Source organism: Leptonychotes weddellii, chromosome 2 (genome assembly GCF_054177405.1).
Source record: "Leptonychotes weddellii isolate Sample4059 chromosome 2, ASM5417740v2, whole genome shotgun sequence".
Lineage (NCBI taxonomy): Eukaryota > Metazoa > Chordata > Mammalia > Carnivora > Phocidae > Leptonychotes > Leptonychotes weddellii.
This window is the reverse complement of record NC_138370.1, coordinates 38,341,908-38,362,076: the sequence shown is the minus strand read 5'-3', so window position 1 is coordinate 38,362,076 and position 20,169 is coordinate 38,341,908. Positions and strand designations below refer to the sequence as shown.

General features: G+C 34.4%; 1 protein-coding gene across 1 annotated transcript in view; it reads right to left on the bottom strand.

Annotated features, from left to right (window-relative positions):
- Positions 1–20,169, bottom strand: part of ADAM7 (ADAM metallopeptidase domain 7) — an 84,458-nt gene that overhangs the window by 10,624 nt on the left and 53,665 nt on the right. Inside the window, exons 11-18 of the mRNA XM_081810298.1 lie at positions 18,162–18,246; positions 16,294–16,424; positions 14,334–14,508; positions 12,092–12,181; positions 10,690–10,901; positions 10,189–10,278; positions 9,005–9,194; positions 183–263 (exon numbers count right to left, since the gene is read on the bottom strand). Of these exons, the coding sequence (XP_081666424.1) occupies positions 183–263; positions 9,005–9,194; positions 10,189–10,278; positions 10,690–10,901; positions 12,092–12,181; positions 14,334–14,508; positions 16,294–16,424; positions 18,162–18,246 (1,054 nt within the window). The remainder of the gene's footprint in view (positions 1–182; positions 264–9,004; positions 9,195–10,188; positions 10,279–10,689; positions 10,902–12,091; positions 12,182–14,333; positions 14,509–16,293; positions 16,425–18,161; positions 18,247–20,169) is intronic.

Sequence of the window (20,169 nt, the reverse complement as noted above, 5' to 3'; positions counted from 1 at the left end):
AGGGGAGGGGGGTGGGAGGATGGGTTGGCCTGGTGGTGGGTATTGAGGAGGGCACGTTCTGCATGGAGCACTGGGTGTTGTGCACGAACAATGAATCATGGAACACTTCATCTAGAACTAATGATGTAATGTATGGGGATTAACATAAGAATAAAAAAAAAAAAAAAGGAGTCAAATCTTACAGCATTTTCATAGCATTGAGAAGAGCAATTGGTTGAATTGTAGACCTTTTCAAGTTTCACACATTCACCGTTGCTACACACCTGGAAATGAAGTTACCCATATGAATTAATAACTTGCTCTTAGAATTTACATGACTTTTTCTATTGTAAAAAACCACATGTAGAATCTTCTGTAGAAGAAGAAATCCTCCATAAATGTTTGATAGATATTTGAAATGAATATAGGGTACATTCAAATATTGTTTTATATAAACTCATTATTAAAATGTCTCTATCTTTACTAATTTTTCAAATGTTAATTTATCAAAGATTCTGTAATCATAGGTACAACAATTTCTTTTATTATTTCTATCAAGCTTTATTTTGATTTGATAAGGATCTATGCTTGCTACGTCACAGTTGCTGATTAGGCATTTTGTTATTGTCAATGTCAATTAATCTTATTTATGCTTATTAACTTTGTTTTAAATTTTGCTTGTTATTTTTTGTACATTTTATAACCAAATTATTGTATTTGTTGCTTATAATTATTACCTGGCTTATCTTCACCCATTTATTTAATTTTTACCTGTTATTTTTATTTTTATCCATTTCTTTTATATCCAGAAATGCTTTTCCAACTCTATGGAGGTATAATAGACAAATAAAAATTGTGTATATTTAAAGTACATATTGTGATGATTGGTATACTTATACATTGTGAAATGATTACCACAAACAACCTAATGAACACATCCATCACCTTAAATAGTTACTTTTTTTGTACTGGGAACACTTAAAATACAGTATCTAACTATAGCCACCAAGATCTACATTAGACCTTCAGAATTTACTCATAACATAAAGTTTGTACTTTTTCAGCAGCATCTCCCCATTTCCCCCACCTGGCAACCATCATTCTACTCTCTGCTTTTGTGAATTTGACTTTTTTTTAGCTTCCACATATAAGTGAGATCATACAGTATTTGTCTTTTTGTGACTGGTTTATTTTGCTTAGCATACAAGAAATGTCCTTCAAGTTCATCCACGTTGTTGCAACTGACAGAATTTCCCTCTTTTTTAAAAGCTAAATAATATTCCATTATATATATTCTGTTATTATATATTATTGTGATATTATATATATATATATATATATATATATATATATATTACATTTTCATTATCCATTTACCTGTCAAAGGACATTTAGATTGTTTCCATATCTTGGCTATTGTAAATAATGGTGCAGTGAACATGGGAGTGCAGATATCTCTTCAAGATCCTGATTTCAACTTTTTTAAATTATGTGCCCGAAAGTGAGATTCCTGGATCATAGGGTAGTTCTATCTTTAATTTTTTGAGGAACCACCATACTGTTTCTATAATGGCTATACCAATTTACATTCCCACCAACAGTGCACAAGGGTACCTTTTTTTCCACATCCTCACCAACATTTTTTATTTGTTGTCTTTTTGATAATAACCATCCTAACAGGTGTGGGGTGATATCTCATAGTGGCTTTGATTTGCATTCCCTTGACTATTAATGATGTTGACCTCCTTTTCATTTACTTGTTGGTCATTCGTATATCTTCTTTGGGAAAAAATAACCATTCAGGTCCTTACCTCATTTTTTTTAAATTGGACTATTTGTTTTTGTTTTTGTTTTTGCTATTGGTTGCATGAGTTACTTACTATTTTTATCTATTAACCCTTTATCAGATATGGGGCTTGCAAATATTTTTTCCCATTCCATTGATTACTTTTCATTTTCTTGATTGTGGCCTTTGCTGAAGAAATCTTTTATTTTGATATAGTCTCACTTACTTATTTTTACATTTTTGCCTATGTTTTTGTTGTCACATACAAAAACATCCAATCCTGGGCTTTTCTTTGTTCTTCTAATGATCCAAGATTATTAATTATTGTTTTGATCTCCCATTTGTGCAGATGTTCTATTTCTTCATCATTTAGTCTTGGTACATTTTATATTTCCCAGAATTTATCCATTTCTTTTAAATATTCAACTTGTATAATTATTCATAGTATTCTCTTATGATCCTTTGTATTTCTGTGATATCAGTTGTAATGTCTCCTTTGTCATTTATAATCTTATTATTTGAATCCTCTCCCTTTGTTCTTGGTCAGTCTACTTAAAGGTTTGTCAATTCTCTTTACCTTCTAAAAACCAAAACAATTTTTTAAATCTCTTCTATTGTCTTTCTTGTTTCATTTATTTCTGCTCTAAAAAATCTTTGTTATTTCCTTACTTCTGCTAACTTTGGACTTAGTCTTTTTCTTTTTTTTCTAGTTCCTTTAAGTGTAGCATTAGGTTGCTTATTTGAAATTTTTCTTTTTTCTTAAGGTAGGCTTTATTGCTATATACTTCCCTCTTTGAACTGGTTTTGCTGCATTTCATAAGTTTGCTATGTTGTATTTCCATTTTCCTTTATATCAGGTATTTTTTGGCTGCCCTTTCAATTTCTTCTTTACTCATTTTTTTTTTTCAGGAGTGTATTGTTCAGTTTCCAAATATTTGTGAATTTTCCAAACTTCCTCCTGTTACTGAGTTCTAGTTTTCTATTACGGTCAGAAAAGATATTTGATATTATTTCAGTCTTCTTAAATGTGTTGAGACTTGTTTTGTAGCCCAACATATGATCTATCTCAGAGAATATTCCAAGTTTACTTGAGAAAAATGTGTATTCTGTGGCTGCTGGATGGAATATTCTGTATATATCTGTTAGGTCCATTTGGTCTATAGAGTTATTCAAGCCTATTGTATTCTTTTTGATTTTCTATGTAGATAATTTATCCATTGTTGAGAGTAGGGTATTAAAATACCATACTATTATTGTATTGTATTTCTCCTTTCTGTTTACTGTATATTTGCTTTGTATCTTTAGGTCCTCTAATGTTTGGTGCATATTATATATACTTATAACTGTTACATCCTCTTAATGAATTGACTCCATTATCATCACATAGTGATCTTTGTTTCTTGTGACAGATTATGATTGAAAATGTATTTTGTCTGGTATAAATATGGCCACACTATTCTCTTTTTGTTGCCTTTTGCATGCAATATTTTTTCATCCTTTCACTTTAAGCCTATGTCCTTAAACATAACATGAGTGTTTTGTAGGCCATATATTGTTGGATCCTGGTTGTTGTTTTTTAACCCAACAGCCAATCTGTGTCTTTTGGATAGATAAATCTAGATTTAGTTTTGTCTGTCTAAACTAATTATTGATAGTTAAGAACTTACTATTTTCATTGTTAATTGTTTTCTGACTGCTTTATAGCTTCTTTGTTCCTTCCTTCCTCTTCTCCTGCCTTCCTTTGTGCTTTGTTGATTTTTTGCAGTGGTATGCTTTGATGTTTTTTCTCTTTATCTTTTGCGTATCTACTAGAGTTTTTTTTTTTTTAAATCATTGTGATTACTATACTTTTACTTCTCCTTCCTCCATATTTCATGCTGTTAATATCACACTTTACATCTCTTTATATTGTGTACCCAGTATCAAACTATTGTAGTAATAGTTATTTTTAATATTCTTGTCTTTTAACTTTTATGTTAGAGTTAAAATACACTTATATACCATCTTCACAGTATTAAAGCATTCTGAATTTGACTGTATATTTACCTTTACCAATGAAAATTATACTACAAATGTTTTCATGTTGTTACTTAGCATCCTCTGTTTCAATTTGAAGAGTTCCCTTTAACACTACTTGTAAGTTGATATCCTTCCAAATATTTGGCTAATTTTCAGCCATTATTTGAAAAATTAATCTTTATTCCCCTTTCTCTCTTTCTCTTTCTTCTCCTTCTGGGACTCACATAATGCATATATTCATTTTTTGTCATTGGTGTCATATAGGTTCCCTATGCTTTCTTCACTAGTTTTTATTCTTTTTTCTTTTGTTCCTCCAACTTTCTAATTTCAAATGACTTATCTTCAAGTTTGCTGATTTTTTTTTAAATGATCCAGTCTGCTGTTGAAGGTTTCCATTGACTTTTTCATTTCTATAATGTATTTTTCAGCTCCAGAATTTTTGTTTGGTTCTTTTTTTATGGTTTCTATTTCTTTGTTAAACTTATGTTGTTCATGCATTGCTTTCCTGATTTCATTTAGTCATCTATCTGTGGTCCCTTGCATCCTTCTGAGCTTCTTTAAAATGATTACTTTGATTTCTTTGTCAAGCAAATCTTAGATATCCATTTCTTCAGGATTAGTTGCTAGAGCTTTATGAGTTTTCTTCAGATGGTATTATGTTTGCCTGAATCTTTGTGATCCGTGTACTGTTGCATTGGTGTCTGTGCATTTCAAGGAGCAGACATATTTTCCACGTTTTACAGATTGGTTTTATCAGGTAAAAACCTCATGTTGGATCCCTGGGCTGATGGGATTGCTTCCAGGATTGCAGTTGAGTGAGACTAGAGCCAGGTTATGTGGCTGCCATCTGGTCTGTAGTAAGATTTGCAGTTTACTGCTCTGTGACTAGGGGCTTGTGTAGATGTGGATTCTGCATAGTATGTGGGTGGACAGGAGTGCCTCTGTGACCTTGGTCACATGGACTGGCAATGTGACAAGGGTCTACCACAGCACCTGAGTCAGATGGCTGGCCTTCTTCTAGGTGCATGGATAGTTGTATCTCTTACTGGATTCTTGGCTTCTGCTGGGTCATTGAGCAAGATGTCTCTGGGTGCATGGACCAGGCATGTTTCCTGGAAATCCTGTGGGCAGGAGGATTGTCTAGAACTGCACTTGGGATAAGAAGGAATGGAATGAATTCACAGGGCCATTTCAGGATCTGTGGTTGGACCAAGGTCTGTGCGTCTGCCTCCAGGGATATGGATGGATGTGTCTTCCAGGGGTGCCTAGGCAGATGTTGTTGTTGGTGGTACCAAAGCCAAATGAGGCTGTAGTCAAGCAGCAGGAGATATGGGTATTTATGGATCTGTATCCAGGACTATGGTCAATAAGCTTGTCACCTGGGCATGGGCCTGCTCTTTCAAAGTGGACCTCTGGTCTTGGACTCCATCAATGTTTTGCAAGATCCTACCTGGATTTCAAAGTTCCTACAAAGGTACTTTTTCCATGGCTGGCTGCCAAATTATCATTGTTGTGGGGAGATATTACTGGAACACCTCCTATTCCACCATCTTGCTGATGCAATTCCCTGAAAATTCTTTCTGGCCACCAATTCAAAAATTACTTTAATGTTTTAAATAGGGAAATTTTAATCCATTTATATTTGTGATAAGTGATATGTTTAATTTTACTACTTTCATCTTATTATATGATTTTAAATGTTAGACATTTTAGCTTATCTTTTTATCTTTATTACCTTTTTCTGCAATTATTTAAAAGCTATGTTTTGTTTTCTAAACATTGATTCAGTTTACATTAAAATATTTAAATCTAAATCATTTTATCATTTCCAAGACTAAATAAGCATTAACTCTTCCTTATGTAAGATAAGACATTTGTCACATTTTTTATTCTTTTTTCTTCTTCTTAATTCATGTATTTGAGAAAATTGAAATTTGTAAAGATTGTTATTATTCACTATTCAATATGTTTTTTAAGCTCTTATAATAAACACATTATTAATAAATAACTAGAATTTACTCAAAATTAGTATAGATTTTCTTGCTTGCAACTATTTCCTTAATGTTCTATCTTCTCATTTAACTTTTTAGTTTAATTCATTTCCCAGTTGGCTAGAGTACTTCCTTGACTATTTTTCTTTTCAGAAATAAATGCTGTCTAATTTACTATAGTTTTTTTCATCATAAAATGTGTGAGGATGTCCTTCTATTGCTTTATTATCTGAATAATAATTTGGCTGTATGTATGGTTTTAGGGTCCCAATACTTCCATTCTCCAAAGCTCCACAGATTTTGTTGCATTATTTTCTGGCATTTCATTCTGAAGATAAATATAATGATAACCTGATAATTTGTTGTTGTTGAAAAATGATACTTGCCTTTTTTTGGGCTTATAGGACATTTTCTTTATTGTTGACTTCATGCTGTGAAGGTTAGTCTAAATGCTCACTTCTTCCTATGAATTTTTCCTTGTACTAAATGAGTTTTTATTTTATACATTCTTCAGCTCAGGGACATTTTTTATTATTATATCTTTAATTATACTTTTACCTATATTATGTTTTCTTTATCTAGGATTCCTATTAAAACTATATCAGATTTCTTAGAACTATTTTTCCTGTTTTTATTCATTTTCTTCTTTAGAATTCCTTTATCTCGTTCTTGGGTGTTAAGAAGTTTAGCTTCTAATTTACTATTTTTTTTTTTTTAAGATTTTATTTATTTGCGAGAGAGACAATGAGAGACAGAGAGCATGAGAGGGAGGAGGGTCAGAGGGAGAAGCAGACTCCCTGCTGAGCAGGGAGCCCGATGTGGGACTCGATCCCGGGACTCCAGGATCATGACCTGAGCCGAAGGCAGTCGCTTAACCAACTGAGCCACCCAGGCACCCCGCTAATTTACTATTTTTTTGTGGCTTACTACATTTCATGGTTTACTCCTCAAGTTACATATAAATCAGTAATTATGATTTATTTTGTAATTTGAAAGCAGTGCTTGTTGTTTTCAAATAATACCATTTTTATAGATTTAATATCCCTTTAAATCTGATTAAAATATAAATTTAACTTTTTTTCTAAAGGATTTCTCTCTTTTTTAATGTGCATCTGTTTCATAGGGGACTAACATCTGTGAATCCTCAGATTAATCTCCATTGTTCACACTGTTGAATTCTTTTGTCTGCTGCTATTTGTCCTCTTTGCTTATCCTTATAGAATGGATTTTCATAAATACATGATCAAATGAACACTGGAAAATGCTGCTAAAGTCCATGTAAATCTCTTTTCACATACTTCAGGCTCAACTAACGGAAACATTGAAATGTTTCTTATTTTGGTTTTGCCATTTTTATATATTTAATAAAGAGAAAACTACAAAGACAGGTTTGCAGCAATTCTTTTGTGCCAGAGAAGACTAATTAGTATTATCCCTTCGTTCCCCACTCTCCTTTACTCTTCTTCCTTTCCACTCTATTATCCTTCCCTTGTCATCTATTCTCACTGTTTTTCTTTTGTTTTATTTTTCTTATCTATATTACTAAGGAAAAAGGCATCCAAGGGAAATGGGATATGTTTGCCCTCATTTTCTATGCCAAATCAAATTTTACCCAAAAAGAAAAACTATTATGAGAAACCAGAATGTTTTTACTCATTTTAATTTAATCATATCTAAAAATAGTCTTTCAATGTAAAAATGAGATGAAAAGCCTATAACTAGTATCTTTGTGATCCATCTATAAACTGGCATTTGCTATTCATGAATTCCCTCATTATGAATTGACCCAATAATTGGCACCATTGTGATTGGTACACTTCTATATTAAGACTTCTCTTGAAAAATAGGCACTCTGTGTGGTGGCATATGGTCAAACATGCTTATAAGATCAAGATTCAGTAACAACAGCTTCCCTATAAATTCCTTTGGTCAATCACTGCCACTCATTATGGGATTCTATGAAGGGTAAGTCATACTTCTGCTTAGTATTCCTGGAAGATTTTTCTTACCTGGAGTGAATAGAAAATTGTTTGATATTTCTCTAGCCTGATACCTCATGCACACTATCATTGGAAGTCCTGGAACTTTATAATATGTGGTTGATACACATACTTAAAATTTCACAAATATAGATTCCTCATCATTTTGATATTTAGTTATTTTAATGGGAAACTAATAGTTAAGTATATAGATCTGAAATATAGATCTCCATTAAATTATTAAATTCTAATTCCCTTTTTTACATTCTGAATTTTGTTTTTCAATTCATTTCTCTATCACATTACATGAATGAAACTGTAATGTTTGTGGGTGGTAGTATGGGAGGAGAGGACATATATCACAGACAGAAACTATATTATTTCAAAATAACTGATTTTTAAAAAGTATTATGTTTTCCATATATTCCTGTGTTTATAAACCTTGATGAGTTGGCTGTTGTTTTTAGTACACGTTCTAAAGTTTTCATCTTGGAATGATAAACCTCTTCTGATCTGGCCTTATTCTAGCTGCTCAACTTCATTTTCTGACATTTTACCCAAAGCTCCAGTCACACTGAAATTGTCAACTACCTGACTGTGCCATTCATTTTGTACCTTTGCATATTATCTAGGTATTTCTTTTTAAAAAGTCTTTTCTCATTTTGTCTGAATTGAAAAATGTTCATCATGTCAAAGCTGAAATGTCACTCATTTAATGGCATCATAATATGCCATTCATGTTCTCCAAGTGAAGGCAATCACTTCTTCCTTTGGACTCAAATGTTCATTAGTTACACCACTATGAAAGCACTTGTGTTAGATTGTAATACATATAATTTAATTTATGAAATTCTCAAGTACACTCATATTTTCCTCATTTGTGTCCAGTATGGCTGCTGGCACCATAGTATGTGCCCAATAAATATGGCTGAATGAATGAAATAATTGAAGAAAATATGTCTACTTCATAGTCAAATTAATTTAAAAAATTATGTCTATAATTTCACTAGCTGTCTACTGTAAGATACTAATTAAGCACACTTATCACATTCACATATCATTTTGTATAACAGAGATCAGGCAAAATGAATATTTATTATAGGGTTATTACTACTTTGCTCAATTAAAAAAAAGTTGCCCATTTGTTTCTGCTTTCCCATTTATAGGCCCTCAGGAACCAATTATAGAAAATAATGTTTTGAAGTGGCTGAACCAAGAAGTTTTAAAAAAACAAAGGGCTTTCAACCTACCATTCCATCTCCACATTTTGTTCCAGGAGCAACCAGGCCCAAATCTTTAGAATTGTGGTATAAAATAAAAGTTTTACACTCATTGGTGACATTCTGCTTTGAAATCTTCTTAAGGTGATTAATCTTTTCTTTTCCAGGAAGAGATGAATGCTGCCCTCTGCTGCAGTGTATCTTTCCACATTTGATATCTCTGAAGGAAAGGGAGAATTTTCTCAGACTCGCGACCAGGAAATAGAAATTTATAGAGATGAGGCTGGCAGTGAAGTGGCTTGGCCACTTTTCTCTAGACCCAGGCTTATCAATGGGCTGCAGAGACACCAAGAGAGGCAGGGCCAAAGGTTAGACAAAGTCCTGATTCTGGGAACTGTGATGAGTAGGTGAAGATGTAAAATGATTGTATTTCTTTATAGTTCTGTGGTTCTCACAAATCAGTATTAGCTCCAGTTTACAGAAGGGTATTTCCTATTAGTAATTTGAGTTCGTCTAACTTTCATCAAGATGTTAAGATTTCTTTCTTATTCTTTCTTGCACAGAGCACATCAGTTAATTCTCACAACAAACCTGTGAGTTTGATGTTATTATAATACCCATTTTACAGATTAGGCAACAATTGGAAGTAAGAGGAAGTTAAGTGACTGCCCAGTTTCACCTATTCTAGGTGAAACTTTTGACCAAAGGTGTCTGTTGTTGTTTTCAGTCCAAATCCTGTTTTGTGGCACAGAAAAAAAGCCTTTCTGAGTATAATAAATCTGGAAGAACGACACGGCTAATACCTTTTTAAAATCAGATCTAACTTCCACTTCTCCCCTTCCTTCCAATTTGAAGCTCTACTCTTCTTTTCTTGTTAGGGCTTCACTTGTTTCCCTCTCACAGCTTCTTTTCCCCTTTTCCACTTTATTTTCCTCCTCCTGTTTGCTCTGTCCTATTTTTTTTGTAACTTCTCTTCCTCCCTTTCTTTCCTAATTTTAACTCTTTCCCATCTTTCCTCCTTATATTCCATGACCTTCAACTCATAAATATAGTATGTAAATGCCAGTTACACAATCAGGGATGTGTGCACGTTCCCTCACTCCCTCTCCTAATCTCCTCAGTAAAAAGAGGTTAGCAGCTGTCAGAGCAAGAGCAGTTCTGAATTTGCAAAAAAACTCTTAGAAGGCACTTGCTTTTCTTTACATGGTACTTACTTCTCTTCACAGGAAATTACTCTGTTTTCCTTGTTTTTGCAGTATCCAAATCTATTTCCTTTTTTATTCATTTCATAGCAGAGATCAGAACTGTCTTTCACCTCTAGGATCCAAAATGGAATGATTAGAGTAAAATAATAAAAACATGAATGTTATAAATCATAAAATATCTTATTTTTCTAATGTAATTGGAACTTTAGTATCATGTAGTGGTAAGGAAGAAAGGGATAAATAAATCACTTTAAAGCTATGCTATTGCATCAGGAGGATATTTTACAGAGGAGTATGGATATAAAAAAATAACAAACATACCTTAACCCACATACTGAGCTAGTTAATTAATATTAGAGATAATATCAACTAATATTAAAGGTAATATCCAGAGAGATTTGAGGTAAGATCTGGGAAGAATGCCACAAAGGGCATTATCTTCAATCTTGCCCCCAAATCTTTACAGGATAATAATAGAAATAATAACTATTATGTTTATCAGCCATTCACTGTAATTGTCTCTCACCATTATCAAAGAATTGAGAGCACTGATCATCCCGGGTGGGACATTTCCCCATGAAGCAGTAGCCTTTTGCATTCTTGCAAGGAAATCCGTTTACTTGGAATTTGTCCTTAGGACATGCAGAAGAGTAGCCAGTACACACTTCAGGAAAATCACATTCATCTTTTGCTGGTCTGCATATGGACCCTGATTTTTTCATCTGTTGAAGAAAAACAAAAAGACTAATAAATCTTGGATACATTTAGGTAGCTTAAGTTTCAGTAAGTAGGAGGAAGTTTGACCCACATGAGAGATGATGGAGTCTGGAAAACAAACTGAGGGTTCTAGAGGGGAGGGGGGTGGGAGGATGCACTAGCCTGGTGATGGGTATTAAAGAGGGCACGTTCTGCATGGAGCACTGGGTGTTATGCACAAACAATGAATCATGGAACACTACATCAGAAACTAATGATGTAATGTATGGTGATTAACATAACAATAAAAAATTTTAATAAAAAGTTTTAAGTTTGGATCATGACTTTCTTCTCCATTCCACTAAGAATTATTATCATTTGTAAATGTGTTGGCTTTTATGTAATTTCAGGAATGCCACAATGGTGTTTTTGAAAATCTGTATTAGAACAGCATTGGGCAAAGTTGGAAGGGACATAAAATGGAGAAATGGGCAAGAGGTCTGTTCATCTTGCTCCAGGACATACCATCTCCAGCACACACATTCAACTGGGAATCCCTACCTATCTATAATGAGGAATCTCCACTCCCAAGAAATCACATCACTCCAAATGAATTGGAAAAATACCCTGACTCATTGCTGGAGGAAAGTGCATGGAAATATTTGTTTATTCAGCCACCCAATATGCATTTAATTGAAATGAGTCCTAGAAAGATTTGAAAATGAACAAGACATGCTTCCTTTCCTCACAATGTAGTGTGTTGAAAGTAATGTCATTAAAACTTTGGACAGAGTCATTTGGATTTCTGATTGCCTTTCCTAGGGATATATCTCCATGTACTAGTCACTCTCACTTTCCAATTCCAGTATAATCCTTTTCCCTTCTAGTTCACTGTTGGAATGTTACCCCTTCCATCACCACCACACACAAGGTTAAATATGCTGGCAATGATTTACAAAGAAACAAGAATAATGTTTATCATCTAACTCTTCTCCTAGAAGACCAAGTGATACCTACTTCTCCACTCCCCAGGCCATAGCATTGCCCAGGGCTTAGAAGTCAGAACAACCCAGAAGAGGCATTATTGGGGACAAGCAAGCCTAACCCTAATCTGGGATTAGTAGTGTAGGGTCATTCAGTGGACAGCCAGTTCTGTCATCCTATGTATACTAAATAAACTGAAAATGGAGAACCTAGTTCTAGCACAGGTCCTTACCTGACAAGATTCACAGCATTCTCCTTCTGCACAAGTAAATCCTGGCCTCAAGACACACTTGTTTGCATCACAGCAATGATTAGTGCACTCCTGGCAATGATCAAAAATTAAAGATCAGGAATTGGTTTGTAGTTAAGGTCTCGTTTAATAAGTTATTCTGTGTAATTTATCGTTACTTGTCTTTCAGAGTTAAATCCAGATGCATGATCCTTGGCTATGACATACATATGAAGACTACTGCTTGTAACTGGTCTCTGGAACTTTTACTTTTTTTTTAAGATTTATTTATTTATTTGAGAGAGAGAGAGAAAGCACGTGCGTGTGTGAACAGGGGGAAGGGCAGAGGGAGAGGGAGAGAATCTCAAGCAGACTCTCTGCTCAGCACCGAGCCCAATGCGGGGCTCGATCCCAGGACCCTGAGATCATGATCTGAGTCGAAATTAAGAGTTGGAGGCTTGACTGACTAAGCCACCCAGGTGCCCCTATTTTGTTTTCTTCCCAATTAGCTGTTCAATACTCTACACTAATGAATTTTCATCAGCAGCTCACAAGGTCCAAAGTTTCTGATCTTCCATTTTCCTGATGACTTCCATTCTTTGGAAGGGCCCTGCTACTTCTCTGTATGAAAGGTTTAATATGAGATAATAGAATTTCTGAAGATCTAATTTTACATTTTCCTCAAGATGCTGAGTATTTCAAGCTGAACTTTGTTGTTGTTTTTAATGCATCATTAAATAATAACAGCAGGATGGACACATAGGCCTTATCTGCTCGAACAAAATTAAAATTGCAAAAGAAATTGTCTGAAAAATGTAATGTTAAGTACTTCATGTGTTAGAATGAAACTGTAGAACCATTCTAAAGAATGTACATGGGCAAAAGCCTCAATTTCCAAAGTTAAGAGCCTCTTTACAGGCGCCTAGGTGGCTCAGTCGTTAAGTATCTGCCTTCAGCTCAGGCCATGGTCCCAGGGTCCTGGGATTGAGTCCCACGTCGGGCTCCCTACTCGGCAGGAAGCCTGCTTCTCCCTCTCCCACTCCCCCCCTGCTGTGTTCCCTCTCTCATTGTCTCTCTCTCTCTGTCAAATAAATAAATAAAGTCTTTAAAAAAAAAAAAAGAGCCTCTTTACATTTAATCTGAGACATTTGAAAACTAGGTGTTGCAACCTCTTTACATATCACTGTCCCCATTCTGATCATGGAGTCTCTGATTCACTTACTATTAGATTTATTTTGAATTTTGTAGTGTCTACAGTGTACATACTACATATGTGGTCTTCAGACCAGCAGTATCAACATAATCTTGCAGGTTGCTGGGAATAAAGGATCTCAGCCTCACTTCAGGCCTACAGAATCAGAATCCACATTTTAACAACATCCCCAGGTGATGTATATACACATGATAATTTGAGAACTGATTGTCTAGGACTCATACCTATATGATAAGCTTTTAACAGAAACAGCTTCTATGTCTCATACCTATATGATAAGCTCTTAACAGAAATAGCTTTTATGTTGGAGGAAAGCAGATTAAAATTTGTCTTAAAAGCATATTCTAAATGTTCCTGAGACCAAGGCTCCAGTAAATACGTGGAAGGTTAGAAGTGTTCTGCTCAATTAAGACAGAGTTTTCTAATAACATGAACTGTCCAGCTGGGATAGAGACCAGCCTCACAAGGCCCTGAGTAAAGCTCATTTGACTAACTCTGGAGGACAAATTTCTACTGTGCATGAGATCAGACTTAAAGGCACCTACCGGCTTTTCTTACAAGAAGAGCCAATTACTATATAAACCAGGCAAATATGATACCGTGGGTCTCCAGCAAGATCATTATACATAATTCATGACTTGGTAAGATGCCTTGCAATGAGGCTACACCAATGACTTGTTTTGAAACGAGACAAAAAAACACATTATTTAAAACTTTACAAGGAATATCATGGTTGATTAATGGTTAACTCCCTGCCTAGGTTCTAGCAGAGCATAAACTTTGTAATTTATTTATTTATTTTTTTAAAGATTTTATTAATTTATTTATTAGGGAATGAGAGAGAGAGAGAAAAACAGCATGAGATGGGAGAGGGTCAGAGGGAGAAGCAGGCTCCCGCTGAGCCGGGAGCCGGATGTGGGACTCGATCCCAGGACTCCGGGATCATGACCTGAGCCGAAGGCAGTAGCTTAACCAACTGAGCCACCCAGGTGCCCCTAAACTTTGTAATTTAAAGACATTATTTGCAAATACCTGAATGGGGCCACAATCACACTCTTCTCCTTCATCCAACTTCTTGTTTCCACAATATGGGTAATTACTTAATTTATCAGAAAGTGGAATATTGAACATGCATGTTGGATTATAATCCTTCAGGTGTTGCAGGTACTGAATTCTGTTGCATTTACTGAATTTTAGTGCAGGAATGCTAGAGTTCAGATGAGTTAAAAATAAAGATTAATTTTATCAATGCATAGTGGTGGAACAGCTATGAAATTTTTATGAAGGATTTAGAAAGAATAAATATAAATGATGAACTCCAGAAGTCCATTTACTTCTCCTACTCTACTGTTAATAGGAGAGTAGCAAGTGGGCTTTTATTATAGAAAATGTCTTATTGAAACAACCAACACATGATATTCTAGTGAACATACTCTGACTATCGTCCAGAAAGTCCTTCCTGAAGCCCACAGTTTAGACTGAATGTGCTTGCTGCTCCTAGATCACTTTTTATTTGTTCCTCTTGACATAATCTATATATTTATCATTTATGCAAGATTACGAGCTTTTCAATGCAGGGACTGTATTTTTTTTTAAATAAGTACTAATTAGTACAATGCCTGGCACAAAGTAGTTCTTTATAAACATTGTTGAAACAAATGATTTATTTAGTAATATCTTACACATCCTAGGAATGCACTATCCTTCTGAAAAGTTCAAAGACTAAAAAGACTAAAATTCACTTCCCTTCTGCCTTCCTTTTGTTTTGACTCCTTTGCCATTATTGACACTTGATGGAGACAGATGGACTTTTAGAGGCTTAAAAACATTACTTTGGAATGGTGGGGCCCTGAAAAATACTACTAATTATGTAGATAATGATATAAAATTAGATATCAGTTACTTAGTTCTTACTCTATGCCAGTCACTGTACTTGGGTGCTTTCACTACTTTACTCCATTTTTTTTTATTATGTTATGTTAATCACCATACATTACATCATTAGTTTTTGATGTAGTGTTCCATGATTCATTGTTTGCATATAACACCCAGTGCTCCATGCAGAACGTGCCCTCTTTAATACCCATCACCAGGCTAACCCATCCTCCCACCACCCTCCCTTCTAGAACCCTCAGTTTGTTTTTCAGAATCCATCGTCTCACTACTTTACTTCATGTAATCAATACATGGAAGCACTGATCATCATTATAAACACTTTCCTTATATGAAATGTACTGTGTACTCTCTGTGAAGGAGTTAAAAAATGTGTAAAGTTTAGGAGCTGGGCTGCAGGCAATTCACAGCATGGTGGGGGGATATAGGACATTCATTCATTCTGTAATATAGTGTACTTAGTATGTAACGGACTTTTCTAGACAGTGTGATAAAACAGTGAAGAAAGCAGACAAAACCTTCTGACCTCATGAAGTTTATATTTTGTTGGAAGAATAAAATAATAAGCAAGCTTAAGTAGGTAATGCATAGACTATATTAGATAGTGATTAATACTAAGAATGGAAAAAAAAAACAAAGAAGAAAGGGATGGATAATGCCATAGTATGTATATGAGGAGACAGGGTTGAAAAATTAGATCAGGTGGCTGGGGAAAGTTTAGCTGAGAATGACATTTGAGTAAAAAGTTGAAGGAGGAAATTAGAGTTTATAGCAAAAATGATAAAACAAGGCACATAGAGTGTATTCCTCTCCTAGGCACCTTAGTATAATTTACTAATTAATCATTGTATATTTTTGCGATATGTTCAGATGGAGTTTTAGAATTTCTCTCACCATGTCACTAGGACAGACACTACCAACTGATAAGATTTAGCCCCGAAGGGAAACAGCCTATCATGGCTGGTTTCGTTATATAGACCTTATGGAATATATTAGGAAAATGTTCACATAATAACAATATATCTCTACAATATGGAGTTCTAACCAAGAGCCACACCCAAAATATTTAAATGTCTTCTCTACATTGTTTGAATCTTACCTTCCACCACGATCCATCACACATTTCTCAAAATTACAGGTACACGGGTAATCATCATGCTTCATCCCAAGGTTATGCCCCAGCTGATGTGCAATTCTGCTTGCAACTACATTTAGGTCAGGCAAAAGATCCTGAGGCCAAGAAAAGATGTGCATTAGAAATTTCTATAAGATAATGCCCTCGAGGACATAGTGTTTAGAACTACTGGTTGAGACCTGGTTTCTAGCTTCTGGTTAACTAGTACTTATTTGAGAGGCCATGAAATTTGTTACCTCCCTGTCCTGCCCTCAGTTCCTTTAATTCTATAATGAGGTTAGACAAATGACCTTTTGAGTGTCTTTAACTCTAGCATTTTGAAATTCTTTTTTGTGGCACAGTAATAGTCATCATTGTTGGATTTCTATAAACTCATTCTTACAAATAGCTAAAAATTATAAACTAATGTCCTACACAATACAATAAACATTATTGATTTGCCTTTTATATACGAGATATTCAAAGATGGCAAAAATAAAAAATATGTGAGGTTCGTGTTTTCAGAGTACAGTCTCACATTGCACAACAGTGGTATGTGATCATGAGGAGGAAATTTCTACTATGAAGAAAACCAGAAGTTCAGTGATTTGAAATCCAAGGCAGAGTTGATTGTTCCCTCTGTTGGTAGCTCTATTTCATGTTTTAATCTCTATATTAAGTATAAAAAACTTAATTTCCAAAAAGGGGTGGGATATCAGGTTACTCTAAAGGTAAAATTCCCCTAATTTGATTATTTCATCTTACTCATTTGAAGTTTAAAATGTGTTCTGGATGGGCGGTAATGTCGTAATTGGAGTGGTGACAGCCTATATTAGATTATATGGACTCTACTATGCAAAATTTGTGCTATTAAAATACCATAATGAAAGGCATAATCATAAAAAGAACTATGTAATAAATAGATCATGTACAAGTTTTTAATTTCAAGGTCTTTTTTTTTTAAGATTTTATTTATTCATTTGACAGAGAGAGAGAGAGCAAGAGAGGGAACACAAGCAGGGGAGTGGGAGAGGGAGAAGCCGGCTTCCTGTTGAGCAGGGAGAGGATGCAGAGCTTGATCCCAGGACCCTGGGATCATGACATGAGCTGAAAGGCAAATGCCCCAAGGTCTTAATAAGACTTAGATAAGACTACTTGGACAGCATCTACTAGAAGCTTAGTGACTTGGGAAAAATACCAGATAAAATAGATAGGTCAGCATTTTGAACATCTTACTCTTTCTGAAAATGAATTTCAAGGTTGTCTTGATATGATATTTTAAATGGTTTATGCACTCTATTTTCAGCACAAGAACAATTATCTTCCCTTGCTAACAGCCATCAAGTTTTGTGTACTTTACCTGTCCTTATAAATAACTATATACAATATGCAAATAAGCTTTTCTAATCTCTGTATGTCAATTTGTATATGATTTTTAAAGTTCTAAACAACACTGGTTTACCTTCATTGTTCATCTGTAGTTTTTATAAAACATTTATTTTCCTATTTAATAAAGGAAACATACAGTTTAATCATGACATATCTTGGTGGGAATATATGACAGAATTCAATACATGGCCTCTTTCCCTTTCTTCTTTCTTTCTTTCTTTTTTTCTTTCTTTCTCTTTTTCTTTCTTTCTTTCCTTTCTAGGCTCCACCCCCAGAGCAGAGCCCAACATGGGGCTTGAACTCATAACCCTGAGATCAAGACTTGAGCTGAGATCAAGAGTTGAATGCTGAACCAACTGAGCCACCCAGGTGCCCCTGGTCCCTTTCAATAGGACACAGAAAATTTATAAAAATTAAATTCAAATTTTGTGATTAAGTTACATAACAAATAAAACACAGCCTACCTTAACAACACTGGAGGAATAATAAGGCCGGCATATGCCCTCTGAATAAGAAGTTCCTTGTGCATGTGTATAGAGCCACTTCCCACTATAAACAAGATGCAAATACACTCTTCAGTCTGAGGCCGTGGTTTAATTAACACAAAGATTGAACTGCAGTGAATACTCACAATGCTAGTGCCTTTGCACATAAAAGTGTCTTTTTTTGTGGAGTTCTAGAATTGAGGATGATCTTAGTTTTTTATTAAACTCACTTAAAATTTGTGTTATATTAGAGGTATTGAAAAAATCAGTATGATCTAAACTTGAAATCCTAAAAAAAGTACTTTCAAAAAAATAATGTGAGAGTCTAATTTTACATGGCTTACTCTACACTCAGCTTTGGATAAACCACTTAAAAGACCAAAAACTTAAGTTAAAAAGTGTTTGGAGGGAAAAATACAACATAAGTAAATAGACTCAATATCATGATTAATTAATTAGCTATAGTTGAAAATTTTTAGAAAATTTTAATCAACCATAGAAACTCATAGAGGATTAGATAACTATAATCAAACATTTAAAAGAGTTGTCATGTGAACTATTCTTGGATTACCTAAAAAGACAGATGTAGACGTGTATATGAAGGAAATCCAGACTTGACATGTTCTCAAGAATATTTAGAGTTGGACCACTTTAAAGAGCAATCATGAGCTTGATGGGGTCTTGGGATATAGATGAGTTCAATGGGGTGGAGTCCAGAGCCAGGGATTAAGAAAGAATTCTTGAGATGTCTTCCGTGCAAAATGGTGGTTTATTAAAGCACAGGGACAGGACCCGTGGGCAGAAAGTTCTGCTGCCCCAGGGTTGTGAGCGGTGACTAATTATATACTATGGGGTTGGGGGAGGTAAGGAAAAAAGGAGATTTCTCAAAGAACTTTCATATGCTAAAGAAGACTCACAAGATACTGGAGGTCTTGCCATTGTCAAGTTAAGGTTGTTTACCCCGCTAGTAAGGCATTAACATTAAGATAGTTGGGAACTTCCTTGAGGAACATTACACTCTGCCCACTTCAATTATCTGTCAATGGGCTGCAGGTTGTAAGGGCATTTAATTGTATCTACATTTCCTTCTGGAAGTTAGGTTATTGATGGATAGGAATACTTTGTTCTTGTAGATTGCTAAAACATTTGTAAACTGAGGGAGACTCATGTCTTGTAGGATTGTGATCTCTATAAGTTAACTATTTGTTTTCCCTTCAGGGCAGCCAGGAATGCCTGAGGAATGTCACATATATCCCACGGGAGGATTGTGGGGTGTCAGCTTCTGCTTTGTCCTCAGTTTCCCTTCTTTCTGTTGCCTCATCAAGCTGGAAGACCACACTTGGAATATATTAGGAAGATTCAAATATGAGAAAGGCGGTCAGGCTACATGACCCCTTTCAGTCTTTAACTTTTTTAATCAAGAAGACATGCTCTCCCTAATGTGAATTGTGCAAGACTGTTGAATCACAGACCTGTACCTCTGAAACAAGTAATACATAATATTATATATTATATATAATATAATATTATATATAACATAATACATTATATGTTAAAAAAAGAAGAAGAAGAAGATAGCAGGAGGGAAAGAACGAAGGGGGGGAATCGGAGGGGGAGATGAAACATGAGAGATGATATATATATGATGGGGATGAAGGAGGCCACGGTCTGCACAGAGCACTGGGTGTTAAGGCAAACAATGAATCATGGAAGACTATATCAAAACCTAATGATGTAATGTATGGTGATTAACATAACATAATAATGAAAAAAAAGAATTTTTTTATAATTATGTTATAAATATAATTATATTTATATATAAATTACATATATTATATTAAATATATTTTCTATATATTATGTATTAAATATATACAAATATATATTTAAATTATTAATATATATAAAATATATACAAATATATATTTAAATATATTAATTATATAGTAAAATATATATGTAAATTATAAATATAATTAATAATTTA